This window comes from Erpetoichthys calabaricus, chromosome 16 (assembly GCF_900747795.2).
Source record: "Erpetoichthys calabaricus chromosome 16, fErpCal1.3, whole genome shotgun sequence".
Lineage (NCBI taxonomy): Eukaryota > Metazoa > Chordata > Cladistia > Polypteriformes > Polypteridae > Erpetoichthys > Erpetoichthys calabaricus.
Genome location: NC_041409.2, coordinates 65,779,954 through 65,798,735, shown reverse-complemented (window position 1 = coordinate 65,798,735; position 18,782 = coordinate 65,779,954). Strand labels below are relative to the sequence as shown.

The window sequence follows — 18,782 nt, the reverse complement described above, 5'->3', positions numbered from 1 at the left end:
TTAGACACCACAGTGTCTCTGTTCACTTAGAAGACACTGTTTCCTGCTGCAACCCATTTCAAAACCAAGGCTGTGGTCTCCCAGTCTGTACTTGGTAAAGCCCTGCTGCTTTCTCACATTTCTAATACTGAAAAAAAGCTGTTCTTCTAGTGGTTTAACAAAGTGCTAGAAAGTGCTTCATTTTCCTTGTAATATGAGCAGTAACTCTGATAACTGGATGAACCTACCAGACTGATTTCAGACACTTATAGGGACCTTTAGCTTTAGATGACACTCTTCTTGCTGTACTTCTTGGGCTTGCATATCTTGAAACTGCAGTGATCTAGGGACATTAATGCATTTGTATATAGGACCCCAACACCTTCTTCAAGATGGGGAAGTGCAGATAAAATTGGGTTAATTCTGACCTTAAGACTGGGAGATTTGCAGAAATCATTTAACTTTTTTTTCCCCACAGAATTTAAAATATGCTCTCTACTATGGTGTCAGTATCACTGTAATTTGCCTCATGACTGTAAAAAAAACTAAAGTTATAACAAAGATACTACACCAGACTGTTTTTGCATATTTAATGTAAATGTAATATAAATGATTTGAAATCTGTTATATCCCTATAACCTACCAGTAAATTACAAAGTCAGGTCCAGCAAACAGATTTAATGCACTTTCTAAAGACTGTCATATTTTTCTACTAGCCAAAAGTATTAATTTTTTAACATATTTTCACTGCTTTTTAAACCAAACAAACTTAATTATAAATTATTTAATCTTCCTAACCACTTTCTTTTGTTTTGTCTGGGAATGCTTACTGGTGATATTACATGCTGGTATTTTTGACAATTTTGTAATAGCCAGCTGAAAGCCTGTACTACCAACAGCTTGTTCGCACAGGAGCTACCCAATGCAGTGCATGTTCTCAAACCTGCAGATAATCAAACTGAGTGCAGATACAAGAACAAGTTCAAAGAGAACAAAAACTTGAAATTCTCATCAAAAATTAAAAGAATTCTCTCTTCTAATGGCTAATGCATATGTGCGATATAAGGCATCGAGCAGTGTCAAGCATTATTGCAGTTCTGTTCATAAAATGTAGGAGAAAAGTGCCAGACAGAAAGAAAACAAGGATTAGTAAATTTAATTCTGAGTTTTCAAGTAAAAGCAAAACCTGCAGGTCTAGCATTTTATCATGCAACCATCCGTTTTATAAAGTGATATTAACCTTTGGTTGATAGAGAAACCAAAAAAGAGTCATTGCTGATGGTTTAAAAAACAAAATATTCTTTAATGATTCTTTGCATTTATATAGCGCTTTTCTCACTACTCAAAGTGCTTAGCAATTGCAGGTTAAGGGCCTTGCTCAAGGGCCCAAAAGAGCAGAGTCCCTTTTGGCATCTTACGGGATTTGAACCGGCAACCTTCTGATTGCCAGTGCAGATCCCTAGCCTCAGAGCCAAATTGGAAAGTATTAGCAGTCATCCAGAAATACATCTTAATGGAGAAGTATGAGAAGATCAATGGATCAGAAAAACCAACTGAGAGCAGGATTAGATCAGTGCAGGTATGTTCTTCCATTCAGTGTAACAAATCCAAGGATATGGAACAGGTGTGCATTTTTAATCTCTATGCTCAGTCTGACTGCTCAAAAGTTTTCAGAAAAGGCTTTCCATGCTTACTTAGAAGAAATGTACATGGGCCTTAGATGGCTATTCATTCTACTGCTCAATGCTTTAATTTAAAAACACAGAAAAGAGGAAATGATTATTTTGTTTGAGTGTAAAACAAAAACAGGACACAACATTCTCAAACCTGCTTAGCATAGTTTAAGGTCAAGTGCAAAGAAGGAACCTTCACCAGAAAGGCACAAGTCCATCATAGGGCCTTACTCATGCAGAAACTCGAAAGGCCAATGCAGAAACTCGAAATAAATTATGCTAAACTAAAAATCACAAAGACACTGCTTGTAAACTCCACACAGGCAGTAAATCAGTGTGAGATTTAAGCACAGGATAAACACTGATTAGTAATCTATTATAAAAAAAAAACTTGGGACGAGACGAGATTTTTGGTGAAGCGACATGATCTTTTGAAGAGACACACTTCAGAGAGACACTTCCATATCCCGCGAAACGGTCAAGTCACGTCATACTGACATCCTTTGGAAGCAAGTCCCATGAGACGGTGACCTTTGCCAGTCACGCCCTACTTACAACCATTTTCAAACAAGATCACAGTCATCTAACCTCTCAGTTGTTGGATAGAACTTCAAAAACGACTACGCAAAGAAGAAATTTTTTTAGAACTGCTCTAAGTTAAAGATGACACATCTACAACTAAGCGAAGAAGAACGAGCAGCTCATCGAAAACAGACACAAAAGCATTGGAGTGAAAAGAATGCCCAAAAAAGGCAAAAAAGAACAATAAGAGAGTAAAGGTATTTACTTACGGGCAGTTATACGTTGCGTTATCACGATGTAAGACCAAACAAGGAATCAAAATTCAATGTGGTCTTGAAGAAAAGTTAATTCCAAATATTGTTTTTACTGAAGTTTTAAAGTAAAAGTAAACATAATGCATATGTAACAATTCACATGAAAAAAAACAATCTCTTTAAATTGTACTTCTGGTTAACCAAACCCGGGGGTTGGCGAGTGAAGTGAGCAGGGGGTGGAACCCCCTAGTATAAAATACATTTAAAAATCCACTTTAATGTAAATGTGAAAAGTCCATACTTTTTCCACTTCACTTTGCAACCTCACCTCACTAAATAACAGAACTCTGCCCATACATTTTTTATGAAGTGGTCACATTTGCTGCTGTCAGTATACAGTATATTGGACCAATCACTGCGTATTATGACTTATTCACCTCCAAAGCTAAAACAAAATGATTAGTGACAAACATTTGTCAAAGTATGAGCTACTACAATAAACTCACAAAAGATTTAAATAACTTACCTCCTTTCCTAAGTGTGAAAAGTGGAGTTCCTCCCTCAACTTTACCACCATCAGGGACCAGGAAGGCTTCAATGACACCAGCAGCAGGAGATGGCACTTGAATGGACGTCTGAAAGTAAAAGACTGGCTAATTTCTATTAGACACTTAAGGCTTCCCCAGTTACAATATCATCCAAAATGGTTTCAAAATATAACCTCTCACCTAGTGAAGGTGGGGAGTGTACTGTACAGGTTTTGTTGTCTAGAAACCACGTAACATTGCCCACTTCAGAGACAGGCAAGATGTTACATAGGAAAAAATACAAAGCAACTCCACTCTAAAAAGAGGTTCAGCTACTTTGTAGATAATTGAAATGAAAACATACTAGTAAATAACACAACATTTTACTAAAATGCAAATTTCAAGATATAAAACATTCTTTTAAAACCAACTTGGTCAGTATTTAAAAAGATATTACATTACAAAATTGTGCTGCCTTAAAAATAAAAAATTGGCATAAATGTGCCAGGTAAAAATCAAACAGTCGGGAAATGTATGACACAATGTAGCTTTTAAATTATTTTTTATATTTTGTAAACATGCAATTTAAACTATTATTGCAGTAAAATACCTTTTAATTAAATTAAAATCACAAACATGGATTTCCACAATTAAAAACGATCTTTATACCACATCTGTGGTAAGGAAATAGGATTAGGTCTTACTTTATTTCCTAAACTAAAGGACAGCAACATTCAATATTTTAAAATATTAAATTAAAATGCATTTAAAATTTGACAAAAACAAATTAAAAAAGTCAAATGTTGTAAAGAGAGGGAGAGCATCAAATCAGGCATACTAACGGACACTTTCTGAAGCAGAAATGCAAACCCAAAGACTACATTTATTTGTCAGACAAATCACTCAATGACCTTATGAGCATCAACTTGTTTGAAGACCTTTGCACACTTACTGTCAATGTCTTAATTACATTGTGCAAACCACTTGTCACCTGCCAGTGACCCCACAAAGGTAAAGACAAAGAATGAAAGAATAATATAACAACACATTTACCTTGTCTGTTTCAATTTCACAAACTACCTCATCTTCAGCAACAGTGTCACCCACAGCTATAAAAAAATATACATTTTTGTAAATAATAAACAAACAATACAATGCCATTTTTAGCAAAACATTACTGATACCACAATGGAAATCTGGGAAAGGGGTTTACAGAGAAGGCTCATGAAACAAGATATTCAAAGCGGAGGAGCAGTTTGGGTTTACAAAAGACAAGAGTTATAACTGATGCAGTTTTTGCATTGAGGCCACTCATTGAGAAGCACTGAGAAAAACAGAAAAGCTTTGCAAAGGACTTTGTTGATTTGTGGAAGGCTTATAATAAGGTGACACATCAAGAGGTTTGAAGGTGCATGAGGGAGAAAGGAGTACCAAAGTAGTACATAAAGATTGTCTACGATGTGTATGAGGTAATGAGGACTCAGGTTAATACTAGTGTCCGGGATTATATATGTTTTTATTTATATATATATATATATATATATATATATATATATATATACATATATATATATATATATATATATATATATATATAATATATATATATATATTAAAAAAGTAACAGTGATCACTAACTTTATAAGATCCCTGTATTATCAAAATAACAATTTAAACTTGTGCACTCTGTAAAGTCAGTGGTTTCCTGCCTTAATTTTGTAGAAATAAACCGAAATGGAATAGCTGAAATGTCAAAAATCGAAAAGCACATCAAACAGTAAAACTTTTAGGAAAATTTAACTGCTCAGTACCTTAACCTCCTTAGCGTTAGACCTGAGCATTACTCGCTGTGAAAACCATGCTAAAAGCAATCATCTCGAATTTCACTCGGGCAACTGTACAGAAGCGTTGTGTATAAGCGTTAGAAGCAAGAATCATTCGGATTGTAAAAGAGCGGTCAGTGCTGGTGTCCTTTGGAGAAATTATGTCTGAGTGTAGGTTTTCACTAATTATGAAATATCTGCACTTTACCAACAATGAAGACTTTGATGAGAACACCCATCCAACACCCAAACTGAAGAAAATTTGGGATATACAAGGCCATTACAGCAACATTTCAGAGTGTTTACATTCTGGAATGTGATGTCAGTATCGATTAAGTCTCATGGCTTATAAGGGCAGACTATCATGGATACAGCACATTTCGTCAAAAGAGCAAGATTTGGCATAAAAGTTTTACGAGCTTTGTGAATCTAAAACAGGATACGTTTGGAATTCAGTTCTGTGCACAGGGAAAGGAACCATGTTTGATCCAAAATACAATCAGTACGGCATTGCTACGTCATCAGTGCTGACTTTGACAGATGCTTTGCTGGATCAAGTTTACTGTGTAACCATGGAGAATTTTTATACTTCATCACAGCTTTTTGAAATCTTGCTGCAAAGAAAGACGCATACAAAACTGTGCGTCCCAACTGTTGTGGCATGCCGAAGGACTTTGGCAGAGCTAAATTACAGCACGGTGATTGATTGAGGTAATTTATGTTAGGCAGAATGCCTAGAGGGGGCTGGGCAGTCTCGGAAACCCCTGCAGATTTTTTTTTTTCCTCCAGCCGTCTGGAGTTTGTTTTTTCTGTCCTCCCAGGCAATCGGACCTTACTTTTATTCTATGTTAATTAGTGTTCCCCAATTCTATTTTCTTTTTTATTTTGTCTTTTTTCTCTTTCATCATCATGTAAAGCACTTTGAACTACATCATTTGTATGAAAATGTGCTATATAAATAAATGTTGTTGTTGTAGCTTGGCAAAAGGGTTAAGTGCTTGTGCTGAAATGGAAAGACAAGAAAGATATTTGTCTTCTTAGCACTGTACATAATACCCCTATGGTCAGTGTATTGGCAAAAGGCAACAAGCAGTTTACGAAGTCTTAAGCTGTGGTCAACTACAATAGATGGGTGGCGTAGATCAAGCGGATCAAGAATTGAATTTTCTATCCCATTATGCAGAGGCAACAAAAGAAGTACTACAAAAAGATATTTCGCCATCTGGTGGAACAATGCAATTAGAATGCATTTGTCTTGTATAAACAAAAAGCTGGCGAAACTGTATCTCATGCAAACTTTACATGCCAGCTCGTAGAACTAATCATTGCCGCACATCCACTGTCCACACTACTGCTAAAGAGACATGGTCAACCTAGCACATTGCGCATACAATCCACAGCGCCTTATTGGTAGACATTTTATTGATTAAATAATATAGTTGACAGAAGTTATATCTGACAAACCATTGGTCTTGGCACATTTTCTAGGTGTGACTTAGAAGTGCAAATCTGCTACAGAAGAAATCACAGAATCCTTTTTTGCAAGCCTACAGACAGTGCATGTAGCATATTTCCTTGACAAATCTACCAAGGGATATTTGCAACCTTGTATTGATGCTGTTTGGCAGTGACTATAAAAGAAAATTACTCTGAATTACAGTAGTATCAGAGACTCCAGCACCCACCCAAAGGTCTACAATGTAGGATGGAGGACACTGGAATCTGAATGCTTAAACTATTCAATGCATGCGTTGTTTTCAAAATGACACACAAAACCATGTATCTAAACACTGTTCTAATATATATTACATTACTCTTGATTAGAATCTTTGTATATGAACATTTCTTCACAACACAATATGCTCCAAATTTATTTCCAAATTCTGGCTTTTTAACAAAACAAAACTTTAAAACCTGCAATGTGAAGTACAGCCTTGGAAAAGAAAAAAAAAACTCATTTACCACAGAATAAAAACAGCAACTCAAATAACTATACAAGGGCTAAAATAAAATGGTACCTTTCTCCCACCTGACATCTCCCTCTGTTACCGACTCTGCAAATGCAGGAGTGTTGACTGTGATCACATCATTTCCTGAAAGAAATACCAAGCAGCTCAGGCTAAATATTACAATTGAAACTATAAAAGAAAAACGTGAGTAATAAAAACCTCTACTTGTTAGTTACCAGTGAATGTAAAGGTAACTGTAAGATAGTGTTACCAATACTTACTATAGATAACAGATGTACGGAAATACCTTATCTGAAACACACTTGACCTGCTCTCAGATTTCCTAAATAGAGAGAAAAAAATAAAATATATTAATAAATAAACAACCAATGAAGATTTAAGCATATATCTGCATATAAGACGTTAATTAACATATGCATAATAAAACAATTCTGCATTAACTCAGTGTTCGTGTTATGGTACACTATCAGCTGTCTGTGATGCAATAAAAGCAGAATGTGGCACAGTAACAAATATGATTTGAAAAACACATTAATTGAAATGAAAAGGAACAGTAGCAGAAAGGATAGAGAATCTGTTCACATTTCAGCATAAATTTGATATTAATAGCTTGTACTGAACGTGTACAGTTTTTCTCTCTTTTCTTTTTCTTACACAAAATATTTATTATTAATATAGCATTCTCATACCCACTAAACCCAGTTCAGTCACTTGGGAAAATAAAATGTGCAGCAGAGCTAAATCAAATAAAAATGTATGTGCATATTATATACAAGTACATACATAAACACACACATTATACATCTACATCAATACAAAAATTCTGCTTTATGCAACAAAGGTGATAGCATAATTTTAAGACCACAGTTAGATGTAAATTGGGGAAACTTTGTAGATGAGAACATAGGTTGCGAGCATAGTTGTGTGTATGAGGACTGTCTCTGTTTAATGTTGTATACACCATTGCCAACATAAATTAGAGACATTTTGAAGTTTTCAGGTAAATACGTGTGCTGTCTGTGTTACCACCAATGATAATATTAAATCATCTAACCACCGATGAAAAATATAGGACTAGGTATGCTACTGCGAAATAACATAGCAAAAGATTGTTGGATAAGAAGGAAATAAAATAGTTGCTCACACTTAGATGTCATGAGGTTATGGAACACCAATTTATTGAGGACTGTTATTGTTTGACTTGATTTACAGTGGTGTGAAAAACTATTTGCCCCCTTCCTGATTTCTTATTCTTTTGCATGTTTGTCACACAAAATGTTTCTGATCATCAAACACATTTAACCATTAGTCAAATATAACACAAGTAAACACAAAATGCAGTTTGTAAATGGTGGTTTTTATTATTTAGGGAGAAAAAAAAATCCAAACCTACATGGCCCTGTGTGAAAAAGTAATTGCCCCCTGAACCTAATAACTGGTTGGGCCACCCTTAGCAGCAATAACTGCAATCAAGCGTTTGCGATAACTTGCAATGAGTCTATTACAGCGCTCTGGAGGAATTTTGGCCCACTCATCTTTGCAAAATTGTTGTAATTCAGCTTTATTTGAGGGTTTTCTAGCATGAACCGACTTTTTAAGGTCATGCCATAGCATCTCAATTGGATTCAGGTCAGGACTTTGACTAGGCCACTCCAAAGTCTTCATTTTGTTTTTCTTCAGCCATTCAGAGGTGGATTTGCTGGTGTGTTTTGGGTCATTGTCCTGTTGCAGCACCCAAGATCGCTTCAGCTTGAGTTGACGAACAGATGGCCAGACATTCTCCTTCAGGATTTTTTGGTAGACAGTAGAATTCATGGTTCCATCTATCACAGCAAGCCTTCCAGGTCCTGAAGCAGCAAAACAACCCCAGACCATCACACTACCACCACCATATTTTACTGTTGGTATGATGTTCTTTTTCTGAAATGCTGTGTTCCTTTTACGCCAGATGTAACGGGACATTTGCCTTCCAAAAAGTTCAACTTTTGTCTCATCAGTCCACAAGGTATTTTCCCAAAAGTCTTGGCAATCATTGAGATGTTTCTTAGCAAAATTGAGACGAGCCCTAATGTTCTTTTTGCTTAACAGTGGTTTGCGTCTTGGAAATCTGCCATGCAGGCCGTTTTTGCCCAGTCTCTTTCTTATGGTGGAGTCGTGAACACTGACCTTAATTGAGGCAAGTGAGGCCTGCAGTTCTTTAGACGTTGTCCTGGGGTCTTTTGTGACCTCTCGGATGAGTCGTCTCTGCGCTCTTGGGGTAATTTTGGTCGGCCGGCCACTCCTGGGAAGGTTCACCACTGTTCCATGTTTTTGCCATTTGTGGATAATGGCTCTCACTGTGGTTCGCTGGAGTCCCAAAGCTTTAGAAATGGCTTTATAACCTTTACCAGACTGATAGATCTCAATTACTTCTGTTCTCATTTGTTCCTGAATTTCTTTGGATCTTGGCATGATGTCTAGCTTTTGAGGTGCTTTTGGTCTACTTCTCTGTGTCAGGCAGCTCCTATTTAAGTGATTTCTTGATTGAAACAGGTGTGGCAGTAATCAGGCCTGGGGGTGGCTACGGAAATTGAACTCAGGTGTGATACACCACAGTTAGGTTATTTTTTAACAAGGGGGCAATTACTTTTTCACACAGGGCCATGTAGGTTTGGATTTTTTTTCTCCCTAAATAATAAAAACCATCATTTAAAAACTGCATTTTGTGTTTACTTGTGTTATATTTGACTAATGGTTAAATGTGTTTGATGATCAGAAACATTTTGTGTGACAAACATGCAAAAGAATAAGAAATCAGGAAGGGGGCAAATAGTTTTTCACACCACTGTATGTGATATTTTAGATATTAATGATTTCTGTTTTCCTGAATTCGGCTAGACAGGGATCTTTCCCTTCTTTCTAGTCTCTAAGGGAGGACATACCATATTAAGTCTTTGAAACACATAGGATTTATACAAATTATAAATAGGAGTTAAAAGTAGGAAACTAGTCCTTACAGTTTTAGTGGGACTTAAATAAGTCCAAAAGTGGGGAATGTGGAAGAAAAATTAGACTTGGGTCTCACATAATCATTTATGATAGTTTTGCAATCTTAGAAGTATAAAAGGGTTAATACACGTCGGAAAACCTGTTCAGGCATATTAGAAAACCAGACAAAGGTCAAGTGAACAACAAAGACAAGAATGTACCAGGAGCAGGCAGTTGTAATACACCAAATGTATGATTAAGAGATCAGCAGATGTCCTGTAAACAATAAAACTGAACAGTTGTCATATACACAGAGGTTTCAAGGGTAATGTCTAAAACTAAGAGATATTGAGGAACAAGGATATAATGGAGAAGTACTTTTATTTAGGCTGGTTGTGCTCTATGCTAAACACCTCACATCTTTTAATCAATCAGAGTATGATATGTTAACATTAATCAGCACTATTATGTAAATTCACTTATCAATAAGTATGAGCTTCTGCCTTCATTCTGACCATGCTGTAACAGACTGCTTTTGAAGAATTCTCCCTTCTAAGGCATTTTGCTGAGGAATAATTAAAAGATACAATGAACAGCTTTTTCTCCTGCCTGATTACTGATTTGTCCTGTGGAGAAGTTGCTCTCTTTAATCAGGATTTTGATTTATACCACACACATCACAAATATTAACTCAGCTTTTACAAATCTCCTACCAAATGGCATATAACATATATATGCATTGCATTTGTCACTCCAACAGATGGCACACCGCAAACAACTAAATTACGGTGCAGAAAAGCAGATGCTGGGAGGGTGGGAATCACAAATCAAGTCTTTTCTAATGAAACTTGGCTGATTTATCAGAGCATCATACATATATCACACACGTGTATATTTTAAAGGCTAGTATTTACAGTAGTTTTTAAATGAAAATCAATTTAGAAACATTAGAAAGACTTACAGAGGTTGCCTGCTGTTCTTGTAAGCTAGTCGATGACATGTAGAAAGGCCTTTAAAAAATAAAACGGAGAGTTGAGAATTGTGAGAAATTTATGTGTTTATTTTGTACAGCATCATGTTAACAGAATGCTTCATAAAAAGGCATACTCTTCTGTTCAGAGAGTAGTTAACATTTTCATCCACTAGAGCAATTCCTAAGGGTTGTTATACCAATGGAAACTGAACATCATTAATCATTCATTAATAATCTGGTGAGCAGTACAATCCTCAGAAAAATTGTACTCACCTGAAACACAGCGCTTTCCTAATGTACTGTTGGCCTATTGGGGAGGAAAAGAAAGAAGTTTACAACAAAAAGCTTTACACAATTGATCATGTTGTAACTGATAAATGGATAACTAAATGTAGAATACATGCACCAATATATGCATAATTTCTATTACAAAAAGAATGCACTGCCACAGTGTACAGACAAAAAGAATCCATGTTACTTTAATATAGAAATGTGTCATAAAATCACATGTTACACACAGATTTGAGCATATATTTATAAACACATACAAAGCATATATTTATAAACAAATACAAAAGTATTTTGGCTTGCACTGGAAATATCAGATACTGTACGTACGAACTACAGAACAAAGCCCTCAAGAAATAAAAAGCTCCACAAAGAAACTAGAAACTAATTTTAAGAGTTAAAGGACTAAGAATTTGACAATTTCTGGTTACAGACAGAACCTCAGACAAGAAACTTGTCCTTCCTGTTGCAGCAGAAGTTACAAAGTTATACTGCAGCATCCTTGGCATTAATACCGAGTATGACTTGGGCTCAAAACTCTATGCAATTATAGTTAACCATGAGTCAGACTTGGGGTGACATTTAATGATCTGCCTAAATAAAGACAGACAACATTCTGCTGCCATCTAGTGGATAAAATAACATCAAGCTACAAAACATCATTAATATTTCTGTGTGTTTTGCCACTCTAAGGTAACTCATCAAGATTCATGAATAGGGCAGAGCCTTCAACCAAAACACAATGCAGTATAAACAAGAGGATAAAAAGTGTTTGTTTAATAACAAACTGAAACTGAAAAATTAGTTGAATCAAATAGTGATGACAATGTGAATTGGTCATCAGATGCTGATGCTGATGCTGTACAAATGAACCACCATGACATGCCTGACGACTTCAGTCCCGTAATGCTGCAGCAGAGTGCAGTATCTGTCACAAAAAGGCAAATCATTGCAATGAAGTAGAATGTCCAAGAAAGATGTTCGCGTTGGGGAAATTTGTAAGTCACTAAACCTTGCACTGTGGTAGCCTACTTGTATAATAACACAAAGAAGGAAACAATCCTGCAGATAAGGCACCCACATTCTACCCTCTCAGGCGCAACAGACAAATATTATAAGAAAAGTGTGCAAAGAAACAATCTTCTACCGTCCCAAGTTCAACATCGGGCTGTGCATTGGTAACTGTTTCAAAAAATATCACATGAAGGACATGTACTATTTCTGCATCAGCACAGTAGACATGTTGTACCTTTCCTATTGTATTTCTGTCGATGTTTTGAAACTTACATGCTTCTGTTAACATAACATTTCTGTTTAAAAAAAACAAAAAAAAAACTGTTTTTGACTAACTTTTCTGGGCATAAACACAACACTAAGGAGGTTAAATGTAAAGTTAAAAGCCATTTTCTCTAATGTTTGAGTGTATACTACTCAACTGACTAACTTAAATTGAGCTCAGAACACTTATTTATAATGTACCAATGGAAAAACCACAGAACAACTATATACATAAACACACAGATTTTGTTAAACACACAGTTAAATCAAATTAACCTCAACCATTAACAAACATATTGTAAAGGCTGAATTATACTTCTGCGTTGAGCCTATGCAGTAGCTGTGCCTGTAGCCTACATCACTGAAAGTAGTTTATGTTGCACTGCAGTTACATTCCTGAATGGTATTGTACTTGTCAGTGTTTGTAGCTTAAAAGAAAATCAAATGATCCATTAAAATGCAGGCAGTTCCTGCCCTCCAGGATCACCGTTTATCTTGCTACACATTTTCCTTCATAGCCAAACATACTTGGCCTTTCATATTTTTCCACTTTTTCATACATCCACCAACTTCCAAACCAATGCAAGTCAACATTTCATGCCCTGAACTGGCTGCCATCTAATCGTCTTTGTAGTTATGTTATGAAGTATCAAATAAATTAGTTTATTTTCTAACTTCTTCAACAATGGAAATGCTTTTCAGAAAATATGTAGTTATCAAACTGGCCAATCAGAGTTGTAGGGTTCACGCTAACAAGACAAATAGTCACAATTCTGAGGAGATCTGCATCAAGCTAGGGTGTAGGCTCAATACAGAAGTATAAATCAACCTTAATTCTCCAACATTTTTCAAATGGAAAAAGCAACTCTTTGGATATCAGGGATGGATATGTATGGTAAATAGATGGTAGATAGACGGATGTGAAAAAATTCTTAAAAGTTACATACTGATTCAGTAAAATGAATGTTGGGCTTTCTAATGTTAAAAAAATGGCAGTTCAATTCTCAATTGTTACATTTTTTTTTAGTTTTACAGAAAAGCAGTTAAAATAGAGCATTTCAATGACAACAAAACCAATAACTACCAAGCAATGTTGGGTTGCTAACTAATAAGTGCCTGGAACTGACAGATTCTGAGAAGCAGGCATTATGGGAATGTGATGAAGAGAGGAAGCACTGGCCAAGGCAATTTGAGATGCACAAGTATACCAAACAAACACATAGGACAAGCACCGACTATATACTTAATGCATAAGATATCAAAAAGTAAATAGTTTTAAATTTATTCAATTAGCTGTCTTTGATAATGTTGTTAGCAGTAATAATTGTAGCTTGATTCAAATAAAGCAATTCCATATATGGATTCTTTGTAAATAAATTAAAAGGTGTTAGTTATCTAATAAAATTCAACAATAATAATGCTAGGCAATACATTTAATAAAACTATTCTTCCTAGTCTATGTATGTGACATTTCCTTGTGGAATGTGCTGCAAGAATACGACATAACGAAAACCGTTTTTTATTTTTGTTATGATATGGATTTTTCTTATACCGCAACACCGGTTTAAATAGCCTAAACAACGTTTGGAACGTGTGCAGCAGGAAACTGTTTAAGGGGGGACCTTTGTCACTGCTACAACGCTAAACACGCATGCAATGGAGTACATCTGTTAGTGGAGGTACTGCACCGTGAAAATGGACAGAGAACATTCCGAAACTGAAGCTTTAGCAGATGATAAAGTTGAACATGATGACACACAAGAACTTTTGCCAAAAAAGGGAGTCATGTCTGTTGTCTGTATATACTTTGGTTTTAAAAGGTCAGATGTGGACCATTATTATTTAAAATGTGTTACTACTGTTTCTATAGTACTGGATAATACTACAAGCCAAGGAGCACATTTTTCTTTTTTCCCCAATACTTGAATACTGTGTAATGTAATAGTGTGACGATGTCGGTCCCCTACAGACTCCCTCTTCCTACATGGGAGTCTGTTGAACCAACACTGTCGATAGTTATGACTGATATGAGATGACAAATCTCATTGAAGCTAGAGGATAGTGGAAAGTGCTTTTATTAAAAACAGTCAAAAATAAAACCAAGTGTCCATTGTGCAGTGTTAAAAAAATACAGTACCCAAATAAACAGCAAATCCATAAAAACAGTGAAACGTGGGGATAAAATCCATACTAAATAAATCTGTTAAAATAAGACGTTAAAATGCCCTCTCTCTCCTCACCCGATCGCAGCCCACCACCTTCTGTCTCCCCGGCTCACCCATCACTGGTGTTGTTGGAGGAGCCTCTGCAGCACAAACTTCTTTCTGCCTACCGCCACACTGCGCAGCCAGACCGTCCGAGGTCGGCACACCTTCCGTCTTCCTTCACGCTCAGTCAGTCACTCCTCGGATCCATTGGGAGGCCTTTGCAGTCGCTGCTCCACAGCTCTGGAATGCCCTACCAGAGAACTTTGGGCTGTTTTATTAACAAGAATGCCACTATTCATTGTTGTGTTATCTCTGTTTTTATCTTGTTTTGACTTTGTTAAATATTTTTATGTAGCAATTTGAGATTTATTACCAATGTAAAGTGCCTTATAAATAAAATGAATTATTTATTATTATTGCCTTACATCTCGATGCTCGCCCCACTCTACACGCTTAGTCAGTGGGGCGAAACAGCCCCTAGAGCGCCTCAGACTGTGCTCCCTCACGGAGCCCCAGCTCGTGCTGCCTTCTCCTTCCTGGTGTCTGGTTCGTCTCCCATGACTGCCTATTCCCTTCTTTAACCTCCATCTGTTCTAACTTTTCTTTTTTCCTTCCCCCTATCCTGCCAGCCCAAAAATATACACCTCCTTGGACGCAGTGCCTTAATCACACACCTTAGGAAGCCGATGAAGCAATTGAGAACAATCGCACCCGCACGTGCGACTCGCCCCAATCACCTCTTCAACTCCCCGTGGTCGTGCAATCACACCCATGGAGACGGACACGGCTAACTGGATTTAAAAACTGGCCATATTTTTTTTTAAGCCGCGGACCCACTATACCACAAACAGCATTATAAATGCAAGTTGCAGTTTTATTATTTATGTATACAGTATAGCTTAGCTTGAAGCAAGGTCCATATTAATTCAATTTGCAATATGATGGATCAGTTGGTAAAGATGTCATCACCAAGTTGCACTTGTTTTATTTTATTATACTTTAACGTGTCAGTGGACAGAGATTGTTAACATTAACAGAAAGTGTAGTTGGTTTACAAAAAATATTGACTATTCCTTTTCTATGACATGTTCAGTGCAATACAACTTTTGACAGCACCTCTGGATATTTTACTAAGTCTAAATGTCTCTTTGGATGGTTGAAAATATGTTGTCAAAATTATAGTTTAAGTTGTTTGTTCAATAAAAAGGTTCTATATTTTGACTGCAACTGTGATGCAATGTGATTCCTTATCTTCATTAGTGCCACCCCCTTGAAAACTTTCACTTTATGGGGCCATGCAAACCTGTTCTAATACTTGTGTGCACATTAAAATGTTCTTTTGTACAATGTACAATTCTCATGACAGTGAAATTGGTTATTCTTAGCCGGTCTACTGCAGTAATTGCAGTGGAAAATGTGGTTAACATCCACCCATGCATGGGAAAAAAATACTGTCTAATACCGTGAAACCGGTATAATTTTGAAAAATACAGTGATAATAGAATTTTGGTCATACCACCCAGCACTAGTTAAAACCAACAAAACATTAGTACTTCATAAATAATACATGGAAGACTGTGGTAAAGAAAAATACAGAAATGTGTGTGGCACAGATGAATGAATGAATATCAGTTTTACGACAAGGCAGACTATTGAATTTTTTTAATTCAATAACTAGGGAGCTTTACCCCCTGCTCGCTTTGCTTGCCAACCACTTCCCCTCTCCCGCCTGCACTTTGCGCCATTGTGAAGACGGGGTCTGAATGCACCCCAAGGAGACGCATCTGCTCTTCCAAAACCATGCTTAAACGGTGATACAATGGGATACAAATATATTTTTTTAAACTCCTCTTTGCTCAATCAGCTGTTGGCTTGCTGCTGTTTTGTCACGTGACCTGCACTTTGCTTGCCTACCCCTTCCCACACCAAGGTGACATGGTAGCTCCTATGAAACCCCTCTTAAAAGGTGATACACTGGGAAACAAGTAACATTTTTTTTTTTTTTTTTTTTTTACATCCTCTTTGCTCGATAAGCTACTGGCTTGCTGCTTCTTTCGTTCCATGTGATCGGCATTTCAGGCGGTGCTTCAAACATTTAAAAGCATGTACAGCACCTGTCCTTTTGTCCTCAAACACTATGCAATCTCTTTTCGCTTTTTCATTATTTCACCAAGTAATATTTTCCATTTGTTTGTGCTAATGTGATCTTTTCACTCATTTTTTTTGAGACTTTCTAATTTTCCTACTTCCATTATCTCTAACATGCTCTGCTTACAAAGGTTGTAAGTATGACGTGACGTGTCTGTCTCGCGGGATGTGAAACTGTCTCTCTTCCAAAGATCACGTCTCGTCCCAAGATTTTTTTAAATAATAGATATATCTGCTAGTGATATATGTTCTGAGATGTCTCAAGTAAGGAAATCAGAGGTTTTGAGATAAGGTATTTATATTCACTAAACATGGTGTCAGTCAGTGGAAATACACTGTACAGTGGAACCTCTAGATACGAGTTTAATTCGTTCCAGCACTGAGCTTGTATAGCGAATTTCTCGTATCTAAAACAAACTTCCCCATTGAAAATAATGGAAATCCAGTTAATCCGTTCCGCACCCCAAATATATTAATATAAAAATCAATTTTCCTAACAAATAACACTGATAAATTATATATACTGTAGTCTACCTTTAATAAATAACACTGGTAAATAATATAACTGATTATTAAAAGAATCAAAACAGGTGTCCAAAGTGCAGTAGAGCATTCAATAAATCTTTAAATAAATAATCCTTAAAACAGTTGTGAAATGGAGGTTTAAAATACACAAGAATAACAATCCTTTAACACGAGGTTAAAACGTCAAAAGGATGCAGTCTTTAAAAAACAGACGACAATCCCCGGTGCTTCTTCTCTGTTAGCGTCTCACCTGCGGGCTCTGCAACAGGCGAGACATTCTTAATGCAGCTGACCTTCTCTACACCGTCCTGCTTCAGCTGTTTGGCTCGCCTGTTCAGCTACACGTGAGCCTGCTCTCCTGCCTGCCTGCTTGCTTGCTCTCTCTCTCCTTTTACTTCTTCTCCCCCTTAACCGGCTCGCGCTTCTCTATATATGCGGGGAGGACATGGCAGCTGCAGCCCATCAGCCACAGGAACAATCATGGATGTGGGCAGTTTCCCACCTGTGCACTTAAGTGAGAAACGCAGACACCGCAGACCGCGGCTCGCAACTGCTACCACGCCCCCTCGCTAAGCTGAGAGCTATACCCACAGCCTGGCTCGTTACACGAGCCAATGCTCGCATTTAGATCAGAAATTTTCGCTCATACTTTCCTTGTATTTTGAATTTCTCGTATACAGAGGTGATCGTATCTCGAGGTTCCACTGTATATTGATTAGCAAATACAAATAAGAATTTCACTGTACTCTGCACACACAACAATAATGACCCTGGAAGTTCTTGTACTGTGCCCTAACATACACAAGCTGGGTAAGTAAAGTCAGAGTACAATTCATTACATATCTTTTCAAGATGAAAATTGGCTTAGGTATGTCATAAGCCACAGAAACACAGACTCTCAAAGGCCAACATAATTTTCAAGCTTTCATGGTCAACAGTGTCAAAAGCTGCAGCATTCCCATTAAAATCTCATTCAACATATTAGTTAATGCTGTTACAGCTTTCCCAACAAGCTCTGAGGCTATTACTCCCAATCCCCCCAAGTACTTTAGAAAATAAAGGTAGATTTCAAATGGGTTAATAATTAAGCACATTTGTGTTTAGATCTAATTATTTCAATAATGGTTTGCCAGATGACACTTTTAGTGCAATATAAACTATGCCAGTTAATAGTGATCAACTGATAAAAGTTAAGGAGTGCTGCAAGAAGAGCGATTGATCCTTTAATTAAGTTTAACTGAACTAGGTCTACAGGGCACTTGGCGAGTTTCATTTTAGAAACTAAAACGACAACTTCCTGTTCTGTTATTAGGTTGAAATTACAAACGCAGTGTGTAAAAGAAAATATATCATTTGACAACACAACGGTATTTTTAGTGTTAAAATAATTTGTACTATTTTTAGAACTATTTTGAAATCTGTGTTCTTATATTATCTATTACACTTTAAAGAATACAAGCTGTGCTTGTAACAGTATAAGTTTTGCATGTCATTTTGGATTTCAGATTCCTCAAAATGGCAACTGTTCTAAATAATACACGCAGATTACTTCTGTTTTCATTTTGTAATCTTGAATAGTATTCACAGCAGATCCAAAAAAAGAACATTTTATACCTATTAACACTTTAAGTCTATCTGGATCACAGCA

At 36.6% G+C, this 18,782-nt stretch overlaps 1 protein-coding gene across 1 annotated transcript in view; it reads right to left on the bottom strand.

Moving 5' to 3' along the window:
- The window catches only part of dlst (dihydrolipoamide S-succinyltransferase), a 47,649-nt gene that overhangs the window by 15,576 nt on the left and 13,291 nt on the right, over positions 1 to 18,782 (bottom strand). Inside the window, exons 2-7 of the mRNA XM_028822276.2 lie at positions 10,962 to 10,995; positions 10,677 to 10,725; positions 7,009 to 7,070; positions 6,797 to 6,871; positions 4,009 to 4,064; positions 2,955 to 3,063 (exon numbers count right to left, since the gene is read on the bottom strand). Of these exons, the coding sequence (XP_028678109.2) occupies positions 2,955 to 3,063; positions 4,009 to 4,064; positions 6,797 to 6,871; positions 7,009 to 7,070; positions 10,677 to 10,725; positions 10,962 to 10,995 (385 nt within the window). The remainder of the gene's footprint in view (positions 1 to 2,954; positions 3,064 to 4,008; positions 4,065 to 6,796; positions 6,872 to 7,008; positions 7,071 to 10,676; positions 10,726 to 10,961; positions 10,996 to 18,782) is intronic.